The 21,760-nt window shown below is 32.2% G+C and overlaps 1 protein-coding gene across 1 annotated transcript; it reads left to right on the top strand.

Annotated features, from left to right (window-relative positions):
- The first annotated feature begins 620 nt into the window (after nucleotides 1–620).
- On the top strand, nucleotides 621–2,314 carry LOC113741434 (uncharacterized). Its single transcript, XM_027268961.2, has 2 exons — nucleotides 621–1,865; nucleotides 2,007–2,314. The coding sequence occupies exons 1-2, from the start codon at nucleotides 780–782 to the stop codon at nucleotides 2,073–2,075; spliced, it is 1,155 nt and encodes a 384-aa protein (XP_027124762.2). The 5' UTR covers nucleotides 621–779; the 3' UTR covers nucleotides 2,076–2,314.
- Nucleotides 2,315–21,760: the final 19,446 nt, after the last annotated feature.

The raw sequence follows: 21,760 nt of genomic DNA on the forward strand, positions 1-21,760 counted from the left end.
CATCACATTACAAGAAATGCATATGATCCTATCCACTGCCTTCCAGCAATATTGGTGGTAGCTTCCCTTTCAATCTCTTTCATGGTCAAGGAAGCCTACTACCACAAACATTCTAGACAGAGAAGCCAACTTTTGATCAAGAGTTAAAAATAGTGAAAACAGCAGCATATATAGGGGCTCTTTGTCTATCTGATGCATTCACATATGTGTGCATTCTTGCTCCTCATCCTCGTGCTTTTCCTATCCCCTAAAACTCACCTAATTGAGTAGTAACTGAGAAATCATCTTTCTCATGAGATTCTGTTCTTGCTAGAACTATGTAATGAAGGTACTACTACTCGCTCCCTCCTCAGACGCATAGAATAAGTGCACAAATGCACACACAGAAAACACACTATTATTTGTTTTAGGCTGTCATTCTCAAGCAGTTGTATCTTTTTCAACATTTTCTTGCCCCAATAGAAGCATATCTAGAGTCAAGAAAGTATTTTTCTTTTTCTGTCTCTTTAAACACACACATCACTGATCAAACACAACCGAAATTAGAAAGACAAAGAATTCCACGATTAGGTGCATGATCAGTCTCTCTCAAATTCTATTATTTATTCTTGCAGAAAGCCATTCGAGAAGAGTATAAAGTGCGAAGATTTTTCAAGGTTTATTAAGAGCAGTGATCTCAAGCTCTTGGCCCTTTAGAATTCGACTAGAAGAGAAAAAGAAAAAATATATAGTTCAGTAGACAGCGTAGCACTAGAGCTGGCTTGGTGTACCTAAAAGAGATGTATCCTTCCAGTACCAATTGTACTCATAATCCTATACCCTTCTCTTGGGAAAGTGTTGAACATAGGCCTTTATTTCACAGTGACATCAACCCGAATTCCAAATTTGAAGACCCTCTCCTAACTTCCTTGTTCCACTTTGCTTCTCCATGCATTTATGAGGATGCTGTCAATGAATTCCCATGGCAACAACTAGATGACACTTATCTCTATCAGCAACAGTTGAGTACAGCTGAGAACAGCTTAGCTGAGATTGTTAATCACATGGCTGATCCAAATTCAGATCCTGTACATGGACTAAAACAAGACTGGAACAAAAATGGTGAGAGCACAGGTGAGAAGGTTACAAGGAAGAGATTGTCAAATAAAGATAGGCACAGCAAGATCAATACTGCTCATGGTCCAAGGGACAGAAGAATGAGACTGTCCCTACCAGTTGCTCGGAAGTTTTTCGATTTGCAAGATGTTTTGGGGTTTGATAAGGCTAGTAAAACTGTGGACTGGTTGCTGAGACAGTCAAGTTCAGCAATCGAAGAGATTATGAGAGGCCTGCCACGGATGAGGCACAGCCGTAGTGTTGGTGCAAACACTAGTGTATCCTCTACTTCTGAGGGTGAAGTGGTATCTGGAATCGAAGATTCAATTCGAGATACCACTCATGACAACCAGCAGGCAAATATCAGTGTAAAGATGAAAGCTAAATCCTCTTCCAAGAAAGAGAAGAAGGCTAAACTAGTTCGTCGAACTGCACTACATCGTCTTGCAAGGGAGTCAAGGAAAGTAGCAAGGGAAAGGGCAAGGAAGAGAACAATAGAAAAAAGAAAACTTGGCGAATCAAGGTTATGTTTTGCAGCAAGGGATAGGGAATCTTGGGGTTCTTTTGAAACGGATGAAGGATCAGGCACCCCAGCTCAGAAAATACATCCTTCCATTGAAGGACTGACTGAAGTGGAAGAACTTAACCCTCATGAGAGAAGGCTTCTGGAGACTAGAGAATACGCGGCTGGTGAGATTTTGCTAACCACAGGCAATTGGAACCCATCAACTATCCCCGTCTATCAGCAAAATACTGAAATTTCCAATGAGGTAAGCACTAAAAACCTTGTCTCGCTATATAACACATTGTCAACTAATTACGCTTAGACATCTTGAGATTATAGATCACAAAGCAATTAAATGAGAATGAAGAATACAACTAATCCATTCCTCTTAATGCTTTTTTTTCAGCATCAGTTCTCTGACTTTCAGTTTTGTGGCAAAGCATGGGAGGCCTACGACATGAGTCTAGGTGGATGACTACTTCATTATGGTAACAATTAATAAAATAACTCGGATGCTTCATTATGATGGTCTTGTAACATAAATTGGTAGTTGCTCATTGTTACCTAGTTATTTTGATTGTGTATGTTTTTCGTGTGAACTCTTCATGTGCAATCAGAAGATGTTATCTGACCTGTAATTTGCCTGTTTAAGAATCCTCTTGAAGGTGCCTGTACATAAATAAAAGTATCAGCTAAGTTTCTTCGGTTGTTAAATCTTACCTAACAAAACTTGGGTTTCATTTGCAACTTTGATTGGACATGATGCACAGTTATTACACTAATTTTATGCAAGTTGGTTGCACCAAGTATGCTTATACAATTAGTCAAGAGGAGTGATAAGTTTGTGCAGAAACAGTACAAGTTATTTATGACATTTACTTGTTAGGTAATATAATAAAAACACGTAAGTTAAAAAGGTATCATGTATGATACATGTGCACATTAACCAGAAACAAGTATTTGTTCTTTAACGGGAAGAGTTGATTAAATTCTCAACAAAACAGTACTATGCGAAGAAAAGTAAGACTTTCATATGTACATGGAAGTTTATCCACGTATGTGCTTGGCCAAAAAAGGAACGCATATCCAGTGTCTGTAGATCGACTAGATATAGGCATATGCATGCATTTACAAATGTTTTGGAAAATAGTCCTCAGCAGATAACTACAATGTCTTTCTTGATTAGTGAAATTCATATCTTACGCATGGAATAATTGTGATGGAGTAATATAACTGCAAAAGAATGTAGAAAAACTCCTAACAAAAAAAAATCAAGAACCTAAGTATGTGGTAGATAATGCTACTTACAGAGAGCTTAAAACTTGGTGAGCAATTTCATGTTTGTTTGACATGCAGTTTATCGAAAAGGTTGTATCACTTCCTTATCTACAGGATTCTCATCGTTCAAATGAAAATCTAGATAATGGATTTCTAAGGATTTAGTTGAAGTTTGATAGTTGCATGTACAAGGAATCAAATTCTTGCATTTCATGCGTACCTCAAGTTTCACATTTATGAACACTCAAGAGGCAACAACGTTGATCATACACTGAAAGGAAGTCAGGATGAAACATATTATGTAGTATATCATTATACAAAACATTTTAGATGTACATCACTTGAGTGAAAAGAAGTTAATTGGCACTTACATTTGACTATATCTTAGTACTCGAGCATTGGAATTTGCCTGATATTCTGAATATAACATGATTCTGGTCAACTTAACAGAAAAAGAACAAGAAAATTATGATAATTATACACTTAGTGGTAAATGGTAATGAATCCTAATACATGCAGGGCCAGGTGGAAATTCCTTCTTTTTTTTCCAATTTTTTTTTTACATCAGTCATACAAAGGGAAACGTCCTTTCGCATACAATGCTTATCATCTGTCTTGACAAAGTATCGGCTTGAATACTAAAGGTCTCAAACAATAAGTCCTAAAGTAACCCACGCAGTTCAGGAAAAGAAACTAGCTACTATTTGGTAAATTAGAATAGTTATTTAGGCCTCAAATTTGAATTCTCCGCTTTAAGTGTGGATAATTTTAGGAGGCCTGTTGCAATTTGATCTCTCAATGGCCGTGTGTTGTTTAAGTATTCCAATCAGAATGGAGAGTTGTTATTGTGTCAGTTGATGGAAAAGAATTTGCTTTTGAATGTAGATAAAGGTAAACTATATCTATTTCCTTACTCATCTGGTAACAAAACTAGCTAATAAACCCAAGATAACTAGTAGCGTATAATTTTAAAAGCTATGGACACATATAATCGCTTTAAATGTTAAATACTCACGAAAGCATTAGGATAATGTTAATTTGAGAATTTAAGTGGTTACAAGTGATAAATAACTTTTAAAATCATAGCGTCTAAAGCATTTCTATTTTTCTAAACCCAATATCTCGAATAATTCTTGTGATTACTTTCCTGAGTCTTCTGGTGACATAGGTAATAATTAATTTTTCATCACAAAAGGTCAATTACTTAATTTGCTAATGGCGGATGATCATAACTATGAAGGACACTCTTTAGACAACTGATTTAGTTTCACAGCCTTCACTTTAAATACGAGCGAGACTGGAATGCCGTAAAATTAATGCATCCGCTTAATTATAAAGGAAGTTTTTGATCCAGTTGGATAGCAGATCTGAGGGACTTATGGAGTAACTCATGCAATTGATCAGATTTTATGATTTGTAATTCACAGTATAATATTTTATATTTTGTAACTCTATTAAATTTAATGATATTTCATATTAGATATATTTGTGACATATTCTATATATTTTCTACCATTAATGTAGCCATCTTGGTCACGATTTTCAGTTACTTTATTACTAATATTGACTTCTATTTTATCAAAAAATAATAATAATAAATCAAGCGTTCCACAAGATAAACAAGAACATTTCTCATGAGATAATAATATTCTACAGTGACTTCTACCGTGGACATGTTTAATCACAATTGATTCAACACAAAAGATATTTTAAATTTATGCTCAAAAGTTCAAGTATAAAATGAAAATCAAAGATTAAGTACTCCATTCCACAAATAAGATCTACAGAGGAATTCACGGATGAAAATACAAAAGAAAAAAGATCAGGTACTTTCACACGGCAACTATGTCACTCAATATTCAAATTTTAAGTTTTTTCAGTCTTTCCATTAATATTAAGTCTGTTAACATTAAGTTTATTAAGAGATACACATTCAAAGAAACGAACAACTTCTTTGCTTCTTGATCATTACCCCAACAAGTTACAACCCTGCCCTCCCCCATAAAATGTGGTTTATGTCTCATCACGTAACTTGATAAATGTTCTTTTATTAATTTTAATTGCTTGAGCTTAATTCCACATACTTAACAATACCATATGGTTCCATAAAATTAAAGTACTTATAGGTTTGAAATTAAGACTCAAAAGTGTGGATAGAAGATCACTTAAATTGAACTAATGTTCAAAGCACACCCGATGTGAGTCCAACCTAACAAAATATTTTGGGTAAAATACAAAAGAAACCTTGTGGTTAAGCTAACTTACAGAAAAATCCCTTATAGTTTCAAATCATACATTTCGACCCATCATGATTTGAACAAATTTGAAATAGCAACGGAAATTATCAAAACTAATGGAGATAGATGAAATGACACAATTACCCTAATATATATAAGTAATAAAGGGTAAAAAACAAAAAAGCCCCCTGTGGTAAGTCTAATACACAGAAAAGCCCCCTATGGTTTCAAAATATACAACACGATACCTCATGCTTTGAACTAAATTGTAAAGGTAACGGAATCCGTTAAATTTAACGGAAATGACTTATTGGAACCTAAAAAAAAAAATTTATACTTAATTTTTATCAAATATACCTATTCTACCCCTTAACCCTCAATTCTCTCTATTTAGAGAATAAAACAAATGATTTTTTTGAGCTGTCTTTTGCTTAATTATATTAGGGTATTTTGGTCATTTTGTCCATTTCCGTTAACTTTAACGGATTCCGTCACATTTACAATTTAGTTCAAAGCATGAGGGGTCGTGTTGTATATTTTGAAACCATGGGGGGCTTTTCTGTGTATTAGGTTTATCACAGGGGGCTTTTTTGTTTTTAACCCAAGTAATAAAAGACCTTCTAACAATGATCCTATTAAGCAAACTTACGAAAAAACTCCTTGTGGTTAAGCCAACCTACGGAAAAGCCCCATATGGTTACATTTTGCTTTTATTTATTTATTTTATGCATAGGAATAAGGTAAGTTATATTTGAAAGTTTTTATTTATTTATTTTGTTTATAGAAATAAGGTGAGTTTTATTTGAAAATTTTATTTATTTATTTTATGTATAGAAATAAGGAGAGTTGTATTTTGGAGTTTTGGGTTGTTTTTAAAAATTTTATGAGTTCTAAGGGATTTAATAGGTATATCAGCTAAAAATTTGATTTAAAAAATTATTTTCTATGTCAAGCAACCTGAAACACGTTAATTTAAATAATTTTTGTCAATTTTTCACATTAATTCAAACCATGAGATACTGAATTGTATGATTTGAAATCATAAGAGACTTTTTTTGTAAATTTGCTTAACCATAGGGGGATTTTCTGTATTATAACTCTAAGAGTATAATAGGTATATCAACTAAAAATTTGTTTGTTTTCAATACAAATACTCTCAAAAGAAGTGCATTTATTTCAAACCCGTTAATTCAAACGATTTCTGTCACTTTTTTAAATTAGTTCAAACCACGAGATATCGAAATGTATGTTTTGAAATTATATGGGGCTTTTTTTGTATGTTCGCTTAACATCAAGGGGTTTTTCTATATTTACCCAAATATTTTTATGCAAATTAACTTTATATAATTTTTCATGACTAAAGTAAAATTAGATTTTTTAAATATTGTTCTATAAGATTATATTTATCTTGGTAGTTATAACGAGAGCTGCAAACGAGCCGGTCCAAGTTGAGTTTTGGCCTAATCAAGCCGAGCCTTGACTTAGTTTTATTAAACTCGAACTCGAGCTGACAATTTAAAGCTCGAGCTCGAAAAAATACAAAATAATTATTTTATTTTTTAAAAAATAAATAATATAATATTTTTAAATAAATAATAAAATATTAAGGATATATATGTAATTTTACTATTAAAATAAAAATATATATATATATATATATATATACTCGAGCTCGCGAGCAACGAGCTTAATATTTTGAACTTGAGTTCAACTCGAGCTCGTTCAACTCGAGCTCGATATTGAACGAGCTCGAGTCGAGCTTGACTCGAGTCGCTCACGAGCAACTCGGTTCGTTTGCAATTCTAGTTATAACGTTTAAAGATCATTACATTAGCACGTGCACTTAGGCACTTAGGATGAAAATTGGTTATGGTTATTTTCGTAACATATAATTAGGTAGTTAAGCTAAAAGTTAATTTTTTTGTGAGTAAAAATAAATGTTTGAAAAGTGACAAAAATTGTTCACACCAATCTAACGCTAGCTTACATTTTATATATGCTAGTGTTAAGGGTACACCTAATGTGTGTGTGATTTAGAAATAATTAAAATAAATTAATTTATACAAAAAACTTTGTTGTTTACATAAATAAAATTGATATAAATTTTTGTTAAAGAACTTTGGCTTATAATATTATAGTAATTTGATAGTTAGATTACGGTGGTTATAAGTAGTTATAAAGAGAAAATGTGATTAGGTGATGAGGGTCAAAATTGTGATGATAAAATTGAAAGTTTAAAAAATGACCAAAATTGTGTACACCAACTACCACTCTTTTGGCTTTATGTGTTGCACAGACTAGTAAGAAAGACATACACTATGTGTGTGCATATTTAAAAAAATTCTTAAAGGAAAATATATTTATTTTGTTGATGATTATTTGAAATTTTTATTAGGCTTATAGATGGACTGTAGTTTTTGTACTTAACAAAAAAGAAGTTATGGGTAGACTTTTAGAGGTTTTATTCTAGTTGTAGCTTTAAAAGTGAGAAAAAATTGTGTGTAACAATGGTTACTTAAATGTAGGATATAGAAGATGAGACTTGGTTAGTTGTTACTCTATTATGCAAGGCTGAAATAGGAATAACAAATAATGACAGAAGTTTTTAATAACAAATCCATGACTCGTGCGTCATATACAGGAAGATATAGTATAAGTATAGATATCAATTTGGATGAGATAATTGACCATTGTAGTTACACAGACTCCACTAATGTCTTAAAATATCCCCCACACATTATGCTTATAGATTGTCGCAGGTATAATCTACACAGTAATGATTCTTGAAATGCTTGGTTTTAGGATTCTTTGTATTCCATTATAAAATGAAACCCTCCATTACCTCGTATCACCAGAATGGAAAGGACTTGTCCCATGAACACAACATAATGGCGTCATACTAAAATGGGCTAACATGAACGGTTCTAGGCACCACTCCTTTCTTTTTCTTTTTCTTTTTCTTTTTTTAAAGTAGAATCCTTCATCTTTCTATGTACATGGAGTATATGGACAAATTTCACTTGCACTCTTATGTTTTGAAATTTCAATGTAACATCCTTGACCTACGGTTAATTTTGATACACTCAAATGTATGCAAAATGTATTATGGAAATTAACTTCATGGCATGAACAAAATTAGCAAAAGATAAAAACATACCACATGTGAATCCAAGTAAATGAGTCCGTGAAAGCGTTTTAGGTTTACAAGTTAATAAAAATCAGGAAATTCATCTCTCTCAAGAAGAGATGATTGATTAATAAATTGAAATTTGTGTGGCAAAATAGAGTTAATAATAAGTGCAGGTTACAAATTATATATTTCTTGGAATAGCGATGTTCTCCTAGCTAGATCTTTTTATTATGAAACTTTTTTATGGGGTTAATTTCATTTTGTATCCTTCAATTATACCTAAATTTTCACCTTTATCCCTACATTTTAAAATGGGACACTTTAGCCCTAAAATTGTAAAATTCGTGTCACTTAAGTGGCATTTATCAAGAAAGTGAGACATATTTTATGTCTAAATGGGTATACTTTAGGGATTGAGTTCAGGCAAATTTTCTACTTTAAGGACTAAAATAGACAAGTTCTATACTTTAGGAACTCAAGCATGACAAATTTTATTATGATTTAGGACCAAAGTATTTCATTTTGAAATTTAGAGACGTACTACAGTGAGATTTAGGGTATAGTTAAAAGATACCCTTATGGAATTAACCCCTCTTTTTATGTATGTCGACACGTACAACCTTTGCCAATTTATAATTAATTTAATGATGGTACTAGTTACTCAGCTAGCATCGGCCTTGATTGCATACATTTTATTTTTATCTTTTCAGAGATAACACGACACACAACTATATGGATAATGTCCCAGAACACTTGACAGAGAAAGGTTGTGTGGCCACTTCTGAACTTCGTCTCGACTTCAAAAGTGTGGCTTGCATTCTTTCTTGTAAAATTATGATTTATGAGTAAGCAAAAGGCGAACTTATCTTTTCATGAACATGCGCAAAAATGCAATGGAAAACACAACCAACATGTCCTCAATTTGGATCTTAACTCATCATAACTTCATTATCCTTGAACCTGATCCAAACAAGCCATTATCTGAATCAAATATTCTTCAAGTAATTATCACTTGATTACCTAAATGATATTCTTGGTTTTTTAGGGGAGCCCTTTTTCGTTTTTTTTTTATTTTTTATTTGTTGTGATATGGCAATGACTTAGACATCTAGAAGAATCAGCTAATTGGATTCATATAAAAGCCGGTAATCTTTGATGGATCACGCATTAAGATCAGAATATGTTTGTATAGATAAGATTTTCCACTTTGAGCTCATTAAAGATTTTTGGTAAGCAGTTCTGATTGGCCCTCCACATATTATATGACTGGCATTGCTAGTTTCATTTTTATGACTGAATATTCAAGTGGACAGATTAAGTCCCACCAGAATCACATAATTTGATCAGATGAAAAAATTACCAACTATATATATATCCTAATTATTCTTATACATATATATATATATATATATATATGTATTATGAGGCTGAGATTCGATGAACTTCTTATCTGACTCATTGATAATTCAAGACGAGGCCACGCTCGAGAATTGAATCCTCAGAGGTTGGAAGTCACATCTATTAGCTATTCCAAAAGAAGAGAATCTTTTTTAATTTGGAAAAAATGAGACCTTTGATCACATTTTCTTAGTGAAATGACCCAAGAAGGATAAAGAGGGACTACCTGATTGATGTGAAGGCAATACATGATTCCATGAAAGAGAAAGCACCATTCCTCTTCATTATCAAGAGCATAGTTTGGATGAATTTGATCAATGATCCTATAGATAACCTACAATTGATGATACAAGAAAATGTAAACTAAGAAATTCATTGAAGTCGAGACAGGATGAAAAAGAGGGAAAATTAATATGACCTATATAGCAAACAGTGTTTGGACAGTCATTGTTTGGGTCTAAATTATTTGCTTGTATTACAAACACACCTTTTTATCTTCATAATTATTTTTTTTATCTCACATATATCATATTACCAAAAAATGCTATAGTCATTTTTTCAAATAATCTCCTATCCAAACACGCTAGTTTTCTGAATCGGGTAGAATCTAAAAATGAAGCTGGTTTAGCTATCAACGGACATGCAATTTTGCCTTTAATAATTGTTTGTTAATCTATTTATTTGCTTCATCGATGATGGCAAAATCATCAATTGGATAAGAGTTTATTTGGATGTTTTATTTGAGATAATTACTGTAGCACTTTTTGTGATATGATGTATGTGAGATAAAAAGATGATTGGAAAGATATAAAGGTGATTGGGATTTGTGAAGCAAATTATTTTTTTTCAAACTATCTCAATCCAAACACACTCCAATGGAATCGATGAGTGCTTTACTTGGAGAACTCGCAATCAGAAACTTTTTGTGCACAAGGAGTGGCCATGTAAGTTGAAAGTGATATCGTGTCATGGCTGTTGTTGCAGGTTGAAGGGATGTTAGTTGAACCAAAAAAAAAAAAGAAATTTTTTTTTTTTTTTATACTCAACTTGTTTAGTTTGGGGATTTGACCTGAATATTTTTCACTTGAAGTAGTAGTTGTATAGTTTTTCATTTTTAGTTGATCAGAAACTTTTGCTGTTGTTGCTTTTCTATTGGTGATTAGTGGCTGCTTTTGAGACTTTGTCCCTGTCTACCCGCTTAATACTAGTCAATTATCTAGAGTAAAGCCGCTTTTAAATTAGGCATAAGCGCAATAAAAATCAGGAGGAGATTAGATAGATCCTTTGCTTCTTGACCGTGAACTTCTGCTTTGTACGAATTGAAAAAGGAACACAGTAACTAAAGGGGATATCTTTTTTTTTATTTTTTTTGGGGTTTCCCTGTGGAACCTAGCTAGTAAAATTCATGAACCAGGATGGGTTTCCATCATGAAAGCTGATATCTTTTCATGCTTTGTCCTGTATAGAGGGTTTCAACTCGCACCACTGGACATTTTGCCTGGCCCACGTTTGATCAGTGACTGGGGACCATTAGCAGCCCAAAACCAAAGAGTAGTAGTCTGGATGTTCCAAGAGTAGTTCTTGAAAGGGATGGGAGGCATAAACCTATAGATGTAGTGTTAGCAAACAAAATATGGAGGCACAAACCTAACCTAGATTTAGTGTTACCAAAAGGCAGTTGAAACTTCCATTACTTATATCCAGCACTTGGAAAAAACTAAAAACTAGCCTCTTGCACTCATTCCTTCACTTGCTGTCTATATATATATAGTTATATATCTGTTAGGTTGGCTGTTACAAGAACATTATTATTGATTGCTGTGATAAGGGCACACATAAAGGAGTAGTATAGCATTGTGAAACAGAGAGTACTGGAGGATAACAGAATCTTTTGCTCTCTCTAAAAGTGGAGACTGGAGAGAGTACTGGAGGATAACAGATTCTTCTTCTTAAGGTATATTGCTGTAAAAGTTTGTTTGCTCCTAAAGATGTAGAAGAGTTCCGTTAAATGTAACTATTTGTTGTAGCCTTTGGCTGGAGGGAAATTTTCTGGCTTGGTTTAAATTGATGTCACACATTTCTAACTTGGGATTTCATCATGCAGACTTTGTATCTAATATTCTGTAGATTACAAGACGAAGATGCTTAGTATGTGGTATTATAGTATGTAAGAGCGTCGTTACTATAAATTTTTTTCAAACTATATATTATTAGCTCGAATCAACTGAAGATCACACTTAAGACAGCTATCACGGTGGAATTAGAGGAATAGTTCTGAAAAGCTTGATTAAGAAGACTAGTTCCAGAGAAAACTGATGAAGCAATATTCTGATGAGGGAGGAAACAAGTCGTCTTTTGAGTTGAGGGGCAGCTAGGTGCATAAAAAATATGTTCTGGTGGATGAAAATCACCGCAGCTTCATGAGTAGAAAAAGCAAACATACACACAAAATTATGCTACTATATTTATTGCATTTCATGAATTGGAAGAAAAGCCTTGGGTAACTGAGAATCAAACCGTTTATTAGACAAAAATACTAAAAGGCAATAGCGCTTTTCGTTAACCTCCAAAGCAAAAAGAGCTGGACATTGGAGGACAAAATGAAGAAAAAACTCTGTCCAGGATCTCATGACTAAAACAGATGGATGGCATATTATGCAGTCGTGAATTAGCATTCTTTCCCTGGGAAGGGGTTGGATTGGATAGTTAAGTCCCTGGTTGGCTTCAAGAGTTGCCGACTTTTGGAGTTTAATCTGGGATTAAAATTTAATTAATCAACAAAAGTCTTGTACTGGAGTTGAAAGAATTAGCATTCTTTCCAACCATATTAATTACAACTGTATCAAGCTATACAGCATCCAACCTAACTGGTCATTTCTACTTTCTAGCATCAGTACTACTTGTTCATCATGATGAAAAACCACTAATGTTTGCCTGGAACCAGCTTTTCGTCCCCCATGTGTTACATCTCATGCCTATTGGTCCCCCTCCCTAAACAACCACAAAAATAAAGGGGTCCAAATTTAGGGTTTTTGACCTATTCTTTGTCCATCCATCTAGGTTTCTGTTCCGTCATTCTAAGTACTAACGTGTCTGGAATCCTCTGGGAGATGTAGATCATTTCCTCTTTCTTTTTTTGGAAGGACAAAATCAACTTCTCTTATCTTCTATCCAGAAGGTCTGTATAATTTTTCTATGTAATTCTTTTCTTTGCGGCTTGAATTTCAAGCATGACCTACCAGAGCGCTAAAACTGTCTTGATTAGTTGCTTAAAAGAAGAACCCAAAAGAATAAAAAAAAAAAAAAAAATCAAGAACCTTAAAACATGAAGAGGATAAGATGCTTCTGTTCCCTGCCCGTGAGAGACACGTGTGTATGTTTGAGAGAGAAAAAGAGATAGAGAGACAGTTTGGAGAAGCAGCTCCAGATTCCCAGATCGAACAACCCTCCTTCTTCAACAGGGAGGAATCTTAGTATGGTGTATATATATATATTCCTAAAGCCAAAAATGTTTAATCCTATTCCCTACCTGATACTGATATATACTTCCCGGTAAGAAAGGATCTGCACTTTCTTTCTTCCTTTGGCTATTTCTTTTTAGCAACCTAGAAAAACCCTTCGAGAGATGGAAGGAGAAGTTGATCTGTCATCATATCTCCATCAAGTAATAGCAAGAACAGCCAATAAGGTAAGAGCAGAATAGCAAAAGAAAAGGGTTTTCAGATTCCGGCGCAACCGGCACGTAAAATTGCTTCCATCCCACTAGCCCGCACGTTCATGGCAAGGAGCTTTTTGTTTCCCTAAACATTTTCAGATCCGAATATAACCATCACTTGGATTTTGCTATTTGATCAATCTTATTTTTTGGTTTAACATCCTTAATCTTATACCCAGATTCGACGCCAAAGTTTTTTTTTTTTTTTTTTTTTCCAGAAAGTCGGGTTAGCCAGATTCTGAAGAGCACCATAGAAATTGTTATAACCAAAAAAAATAAATAAATAAAAGAAAAGAAAAGAAGGTGTGGGCTTTGAACGACCTAATAGAGAAACAGATGAAATAAGCGAAGATCTGGGCCAAATTTGGTATTTCTATTTCCATTGGTAAGGGGCCACCAGTTTTGCTGCAGATTTCATTGACCTAGTTTTGCTGCAGATATCATTGATCATTTAAATAGGTACTTTTGTTTCCCTTTTAACGTATGGAATTAGGTACTTCAGCTCAAGGCTGTGCATTTTGGTTTCCAAATTTAAGAAAAATTCGAGGATTCCATCTATTAATTTCCAGAAATGCAACAACAGTATCCCATGCACAGGATTTGTGCAGTAATTAAGATGATGAAGATGATGAAGCCAATGAAGGATCTTATGACATACCATTTTTTCCGATTAGGATAACTGTTAGTAGAAAATACGGTTTTTTTTTTATTGGAAACACAGTACAAAGAAAGAAAATGCTAAATTCAAAGTTGGGATATGGAATTTCTAATCCAGGTTTTCATGGTAGTGGTAATCCTAGGTTTTTGCTGCTGCCAGACGTGAGAAAGACAAAAAAAAAGGCCCCTCATGGCGCAGCACCCTTTGTGTTCCCCCAAGAAGAAGGTACAGCATCTTCTACAGTGAACAAAAGTTTCAAAAAGAGGACAACAAGATGCATTGCCTCCTTTAATTTCCCAATAAACAATTGATTCAAACTGGTTTATTTTAGGGACTCCTATAACAAGAAGATTTATGCTATGACGACCTAGATGTTTCAATAAAATATTAATCGAAAATTTTTTGTATGTCCCATCAGCCATTTACCACATTTTGAAAATTCATATTTCAGTTTATCTTAATTTCGTTTTTAAAATCTCAAATGTTTAAAGTGTAATAAACTATACGAGGTTTGCGTACCTTAACCTAACGCACAAAAAATGCGATGCGTTATTGTCGTAATCAATAACGTGCAATTATTAATTGAATTTTCAGTTGTAATTTTGAATCCTGCAACTTCTATGGATAAACACCAAAATATCACATCCACTCAAATTGACCAGCTTTAAGTTTTTTCCTTTTTTTTTAAGACGTGAGCCCCTGAAGTCCTAACTTTACCCTAGGGGGGGGGGGGTGAGAAGAGGGCAGCCCCAAGATTTCAGAAATCCTTTTGTAGCCCTTTAAAATAATTGAACTTTTCACTTATATCATTATAAAAATCAGATTTTGACCCCTAATCCTCCACCAAAAATTTTATAAATCCATCAAGATCTCCTTTACAACTTTAAAATTATCTATGTAAATATTAGAGTTTGCTCCTAAAGTGTTTATAATATATAAGGACACATTCTTAAATGCACATTTTTACAAATCTTCCTTCCCAAGCCTTAACTTTTGGTTTCACAAACGACTTTAACAATTCTTTTTTAATCTTTCCACCCACAGTTGTATAGGATTCAAACTTTGAATCTAACAGCAAGAAAATTCTAAGAGCCACTCTCTTATTTAGGGGGAGGGGGTACGGATCAGATACCCGCTCAGTGCACCATTGGACTGACTCGATCTGTACCTTACAGGTCAGCCATTTTTTAACCCATACTCGCCTTGCATATCAATAGAATAAGTAAGGTCGAATCAATAGGTATCCGCTCCGTCCCACTTATCATTCAATTTTTTTAAAAAATAATTTATACTAATTTAATTTTATATATTACATATTCATCTAAGATTTGATAAAGATTTTTTGTCAAAAAAATCTCCCACCAAGAAATATACATGCGAAAAGAATACAAGAAAAAGGAAAAAAATTAAAAGAATTCAAAATCAATGAAAATTTGAAATAAATAGTACCTTTTTCTTAAATATATATTTCACATTAATTAAATTTTTTTCTAAAAAAATAAGATCATGACCTCTACAAATAAATCTTGTAAACAAACTATGATCTCTTATATTTGTAATACAATTTGTTCAATAAAATTATTTATTTAGCTCTAAAAATATTATTTTATAATATATGTATAAAAATAAAAATATATATATATATATATATATATATGTAGGGTGGATCAGGTATCCACGGATTTTTAATTAGGTGACCTTAACCCACCGCGCATTTAAGCGGGTAACCAACCTTCTTTAAACCTGATCAAATAATACGAATCAAATATCCTAATTTTTTGATCAAATATGGTAGATTTTTGAGTTACTGAGTATTTTTGCCCAGCACTACTTTTACTATTGGGCTGACCCCATAGGTTAACTTTAATTATGTTGTTCATTAAATGGAGTTAACAAGGATTATTTTTGTTTTCATTTTTCCAACCTTAAGTTGTAGGGATAATTTCAGAAACCTCCCCTGAGATTTTCAACAATTTCATTCAGTTTCCTTGAAATTTACATAATTACAAAGGCTTCTTTTGGTGTGATAAAAAAACAACAATGCCTTTCATTAATTGTCAACTCATTGAAAAACTCTATCAACCATTAAAACTCTCTCATCTATTATTAACCAATAATTCAAACTACAGTTTTTTCCATTTAATTATCTATTATCTTCCTTCTATATCTATTTTCCTTTCAAACTCATTTATTTATTAGTCTCAACCAAATGTGTACTATTGCTATTAAAAAAATTACCATACGCACCAAACTGCCAATACTTACATATCTTGATATCTATTCTCAATTCTTGATTTTTTATTATTATTAAATAGTTTCCTTGCGCCCATTTTTGTTTCCAATTTTTCATAAGCATTACCAAATTGAAATTGTCAAATGACAAATTGAGTGCTAATTTCATTATCAAATTAGATAGAGATGAAGATAGTGACAATGATAAAAAATAAAAATTAAGAATAGGAAGTGGAATAGGATCTAAATATAGATTATATTATTATGGTTGTCATGAAACAAAAGTGTTCTTGGTATATATTTATAACTATATTGTGTTTCTATTTTTTATTTACAATTATTGATGTTGTTCTTATAGAGAGAATTTGATTAATTTTGAAATATGTGCCAATGGAGTATATTGGATATTGATATTAGTAGTGATAGTTTAGATTATTTTGTATTAAAAAGGTGGCAGCAATGAAATTGAAATTTAGGGATATTGATGAATAGTGTTGTATATTAAGTAAAATCTGATATTGATATGAGATTGTAGGTAAGTTTTTGAGTATCTGATATAGCATTTATAATTGATACAATAGTCTGAATTAGAAATTTAGATAAAAAAGGCCAATTAGAACAAAAATAAGTGTTTATTTAATAGTGATTTGAATGTTGATGGGTAGGTAATAGTAATAACAAGTAAAGATAACTGAAGTAGAGACTGTGAACCCTTTTTTTACTTTACATTTTTGTTGTGAATTGTAACTCAAAGGCATTATAGAAATTTTGAGAAAAAAGTATAGTTTTTTGGGCCTAGAATGTTACTTAAATAGTGAAAATAAGGAATGTAGGTGTAATTTTTAAAACTTGAGGAAAGCTTTCTGTAATTATCAAAAACCTCAGGGGAGGTATGTGAAATTAACCCTAAGTTAGATTATTAAGTAACCAACCTGTCAAAGTCAAACTAGCCACCATGAGTGTCCCTGTACTATAGATTGCATTTTTAAATTCCGCATCTTACACTTGAAAAATTCCAAAAGTGTGCTGATGTATGATCTATCCCTGTATTTTAGGTGTGTCTCTCTCTAATGCTTTATATTGCTCAGTTCCATATTCCTATCCTTTAGTATAGGCACTACCGCTTGATTTAAAAAAAAAAAAGCTTTAATCTTTATCATATTTTATACTCTCTCCATTCTACTTTGATAGTTTTGATTTTTTTACACTATTTAATAAAAATTAGTTAAATTTATTGAAAGAATAAATTTAATCTAATATTTTTCTAAAATGTTTTTACATTAATATTAGGAGTATGACTAATTATTATACCTTTACATCAATTGCAATAACAATACTGGTAAAAAGTTGCACCATTCAAGGTATGAATTAAAGCAATTATTGAATAAGATAGGTTACTAATAGAAAAGTATATTAAATAAAGATATTTTAGAGAAGTTAAAAACTAACTATATTTTCAATTAAAATATGAACTATAATTTGAAATAGATGAAAAAGAAAAATGGAACTATCAAAATAGAATGGGTGAGTCTATTCGGCTGGAGGAAAGATAATGAAATGGCATGTCTAATCTCGTAGAACTACAGGAGAACGTAATATAGCAAAGGGCTAAAATGGAAAAGCATAGCAGCCAATATTTTGCTGAACAACATCTCAATGCATCATCCCGTTGCTGCATCAACTATTCTAGTGCACGACTACTGTAACTGAATATTCTCAATATATATGTGTATATATATATATATACATATGTGTGTACACATATACATATACATATACATTTATATATTAACGGGTGTCCAATCCAATTAATAAAATTGAATTACACCTAATCTACCATGTATATATATATATATACACACACATATATATACACTAACAATTGTTATTTTTCCTTGTATTTATATACTTTGTCTAATTAATTTTACCTTTCCTAAAATTTAATACTTGAAGTATGTGTCTATTTACCTTTTAGATGAGTTATCATGCATTCAATGGTAATTGTGTATAAAAAATTAAGGATTATTATCATTTTACCCTTTTAAACTATATCACTACTATCAATTTATTCCCTAAAACTATCTTTTAATCACTTCATTCACATAGGTAATTCAACTCAGTATGTTAACAAATTTTGGATAAAAGACTCTTTTATTTTATAGCAATACTACATTGCTATTATCGCTTTATCCCTTTAAATTATGGTGGTACAATTGTTTTACTTTCTAACATTATTTTTTAGGTGTTTTATCTAATTGTTAAGCTAACCAGTATGTTCAAAAAATTTGAAATGTATATACCCTTTTTTGATATATAATTAAATATAAAAAAATTAGAAATAGTTATTCTTCTTTTTTATTCACTCCAACAGTTCAAAAAAAACATAAAAATAAAAGAATTTTTTTCAAATTTCTTTTTTCATACTTATTAATACTAGAAAAAGAAAAAGAGATAGGAGAGAAGGAAAAAAAATAGATTTTGCAAAGAAAGAAAATAAGAAAAAAAATAATATTATCGTATTATTTTAAAGTCGTCAGAATTAGGATTGGAATTAGATGGTAAATAGAAAAGTAACGTAATTTTAAAATAATAAAAATATCGTATCTATATTTTTTTAAAAAAAATTGAACTCTCTCTCTTTCTCCATCCCTACCTTTTTATTTTTTTCAATATTAATAAGATTGCCAAGAAGAAAGAAATTAATGTTCTAACTTTTTTCTTGATATTAAAAAAGAAAAGAGTTACTCTAAATTTTTTATTATTTTTATTATACAAAAAGAGGGGTACTTTCTTCTAAAGTTTATTAACTCGCTAAGTTGGTTTAATGATGAAATAAATTACCTAAAAAATAACATTAATTGATAATAAGACTATACTTTATAGGGGTAAAGTGATCATCCTTATGGTTTGAGGTTTCATTTGTACATCTTGCGATTTTGGTTTCTGAAATGTCACTAGTTGGGGACTTTTTCTACAAACTCCAAACGATCGAAGTTGCATGAACATAAGAGATCGGACCATATTTGTTAACGTTCAGGCTTGGCACAAATCTGTAGCAACCATAAATAGAAGAGACCAAAGGCATTGACATTAAAGCATGTCAAATATAGAGAACCAGGACCGCAATTCAGCCTTGTTCATGACCGCAGGCTGGTATGCAGTGGCGGAGTCAGGATTCTTACATGGGGGTGCAACATATAATTGACAGTAAATTTTGTTTTTCAAGCGTAATTTTGAAAATAAAAAAATCGTGAATTAATTTTTTTCTATTTCTTTGGCATAATGATTCAAACTTGACATCTACTTACAGTTTAATATAAAATATTCTAAACCAAAGTTGTTTCACAACAAATTCTTCGTTATGAAGAAGAAAACACCAATAAAATAAAGTTCATAAAACATGTAAGGAAGTCATATACCCAGCACCATGTTGATTTTTTTTTAAAAAAAAATTATAATTTATCTGAAGAACTGGTGCATGTATGTATCTGTCAAAATAGTAGTTTCTTTACAAAATATGCTGTAACTAAAATAATCACTGGTCGAATTTTTTATCAAAATGCTTGCATAACTGGAAAATAGAAAAGGTAAAAGAAAGAGGGAATACCTATGTATGGCTGTCTCATGGAGTGTTGAATTTCAGTCCCTCTTCATAGTAATCTCCAACTTTTGGTAACTCCTAAAGCATGAAATATCAAAGTATATAATTGTCTAATGGAGTGTTGAATTTCAGTCCCTCTTCATGGTAATCTCCAACTTTTGGTAACTCCTAAAGCATAAAAATTGTCTAATTATCAAAGTACTATGCTGTGGGGGGTTAATTGTCTGACTCTTCGGAAAAAAAGAAGAAGAAGAAGATACATATGTATACTAATTAGGGATAATTTTAGAAACCTCCATGAGATTTCTAATAATTTCACAAAGCTCCCCTTAATATTTCAAAATTACATATACCTCCCCTATTGCTGCAAAAGTACTCTTCTACCCCTATATAGGATACTTAATGACATTTTTATTTTGAAAATTTCAGAAACTCCAAGAAAAATCAAAATTGACTTATTCTATCTTTCTCTCTCCCTCACACTTCCTCCTTTCTACCTTACTCTTTCTTCCATTTCTTTTTTTGCTAAATTCATGCCACCTATTCATCTCTACCTAATATTTTTCCTCCAATTCAAGACCAAATTCTATTTATCATCGTGTACCCGTATTTATCCTCCTCCTTTCCTTTTTCTTATTCTTCTTTTTTTTTCATCTCTATTCTCACCTCTTTTTTTGCAAATCTGATTAGATTCATCCTTTTTGTCCTTTTAATTCTAAGTGTAATGGGTTTGATTTTTCTGTCTATTTATTTTATCCAATATTGGCTGATTATGGGTGATAAAACTTAGTGATGTCAAAAGTCAAGAATTTGAGGGATGGATGGGCTTTAGAAATAGGTGGTTAAAAAAAAAGGAGGCTGTAAAGAGAGAAAAACGAAAGAGCTGCGCCATTGATTGTTGATGTAGTGTTTGTTTTGGGTAAAATTGAAGGTCAAGTTTTATCTACTTTAGCACCAAGTGACGGATTTAATTGACTTGTGTAGTAAATGTCGGGTTGGGACTACCGGACAAAAATTAGGTTTGTAGTGTTTTCAGTGCTAGAATTATTGGAGTTTATTTTGATTTAAATTGGGGTGTTTTCTTGGCTTTTGTGGCGGCGTTGCTTCGAAGAAGGCAATCATCATAGTTGAATTTTTTTTCCAAAATTTTATTTTTGGTAGAAAGTGTTTGTTGGCTTTGGTGTTGGAAGAAAAGAATCGACAAAGCTCTTTTTATTTTTCCTTTTTATCTTTTTGACAAGAAGGGCAGTTTAGGATATTTGAAAGAATTGGTAACCTATTGAGCCTATTTTGAAGCATAAATAGTGAAAGCAAGGGAGGTGAGTGTAATTTTTGAAACCTAAGGGGAGCTTCCTGAGATTGTTAGAGAGACCTCAAGGGAGGTTTCTGAAATTATCCCTACTAATTATAATCCATTCTTCCACCTGAAAGCTCAAAATATCACAAACAGCTGTCTAGATATATTTGTTTCATCAGGGTTGAAAAGGACTAGAGGGTAGCCAAATCGTGGAATTATGCCTAGGCTGTACAGGCACACCTATCGAATACTAGTACTTGTTATCTATCTTCTACCTCAACCTAACCTGAAAATTTCATAAAAAAAAAAAAAAAAGGGACCGGAAAAGATGCACCAAGAAGATACCGAATTGCATACTAACATCTTCAAATTCCGAGCAGAGTACTAAACTGACAAAATCAACTAAAATAATCAGTGCGCAGGTTTCTCTTCTTTCTTTCTGTCTTTCTGCAGTATGAATAAATAGCCATAACGAGATAAGCAACGCAAATAGTACTACTAGAATTCCTAGCTATATTTAGGCAGTGGAATAGATAGCCAAAGATATTCAGGAAAACAAGCTATATATATACATAAGCACACAAAAGCTATATATACTTTTGTGCAGAGGGAAC

This window comes from Coffea arabica, chromosome 4e (genome assembly GCF_036785885.1).
Source record: "Coffea arabica cultivar ET-39 chromosome 4e, Coffea Arabica ET-39 HiFi, whole genome shotgun sequence".
NCBI lineage: Eukaryota > Viridiplantae > Streptophyta > Magnoliopsida > Gentianales > Rubiaceae > Coffea > Coffea arabica.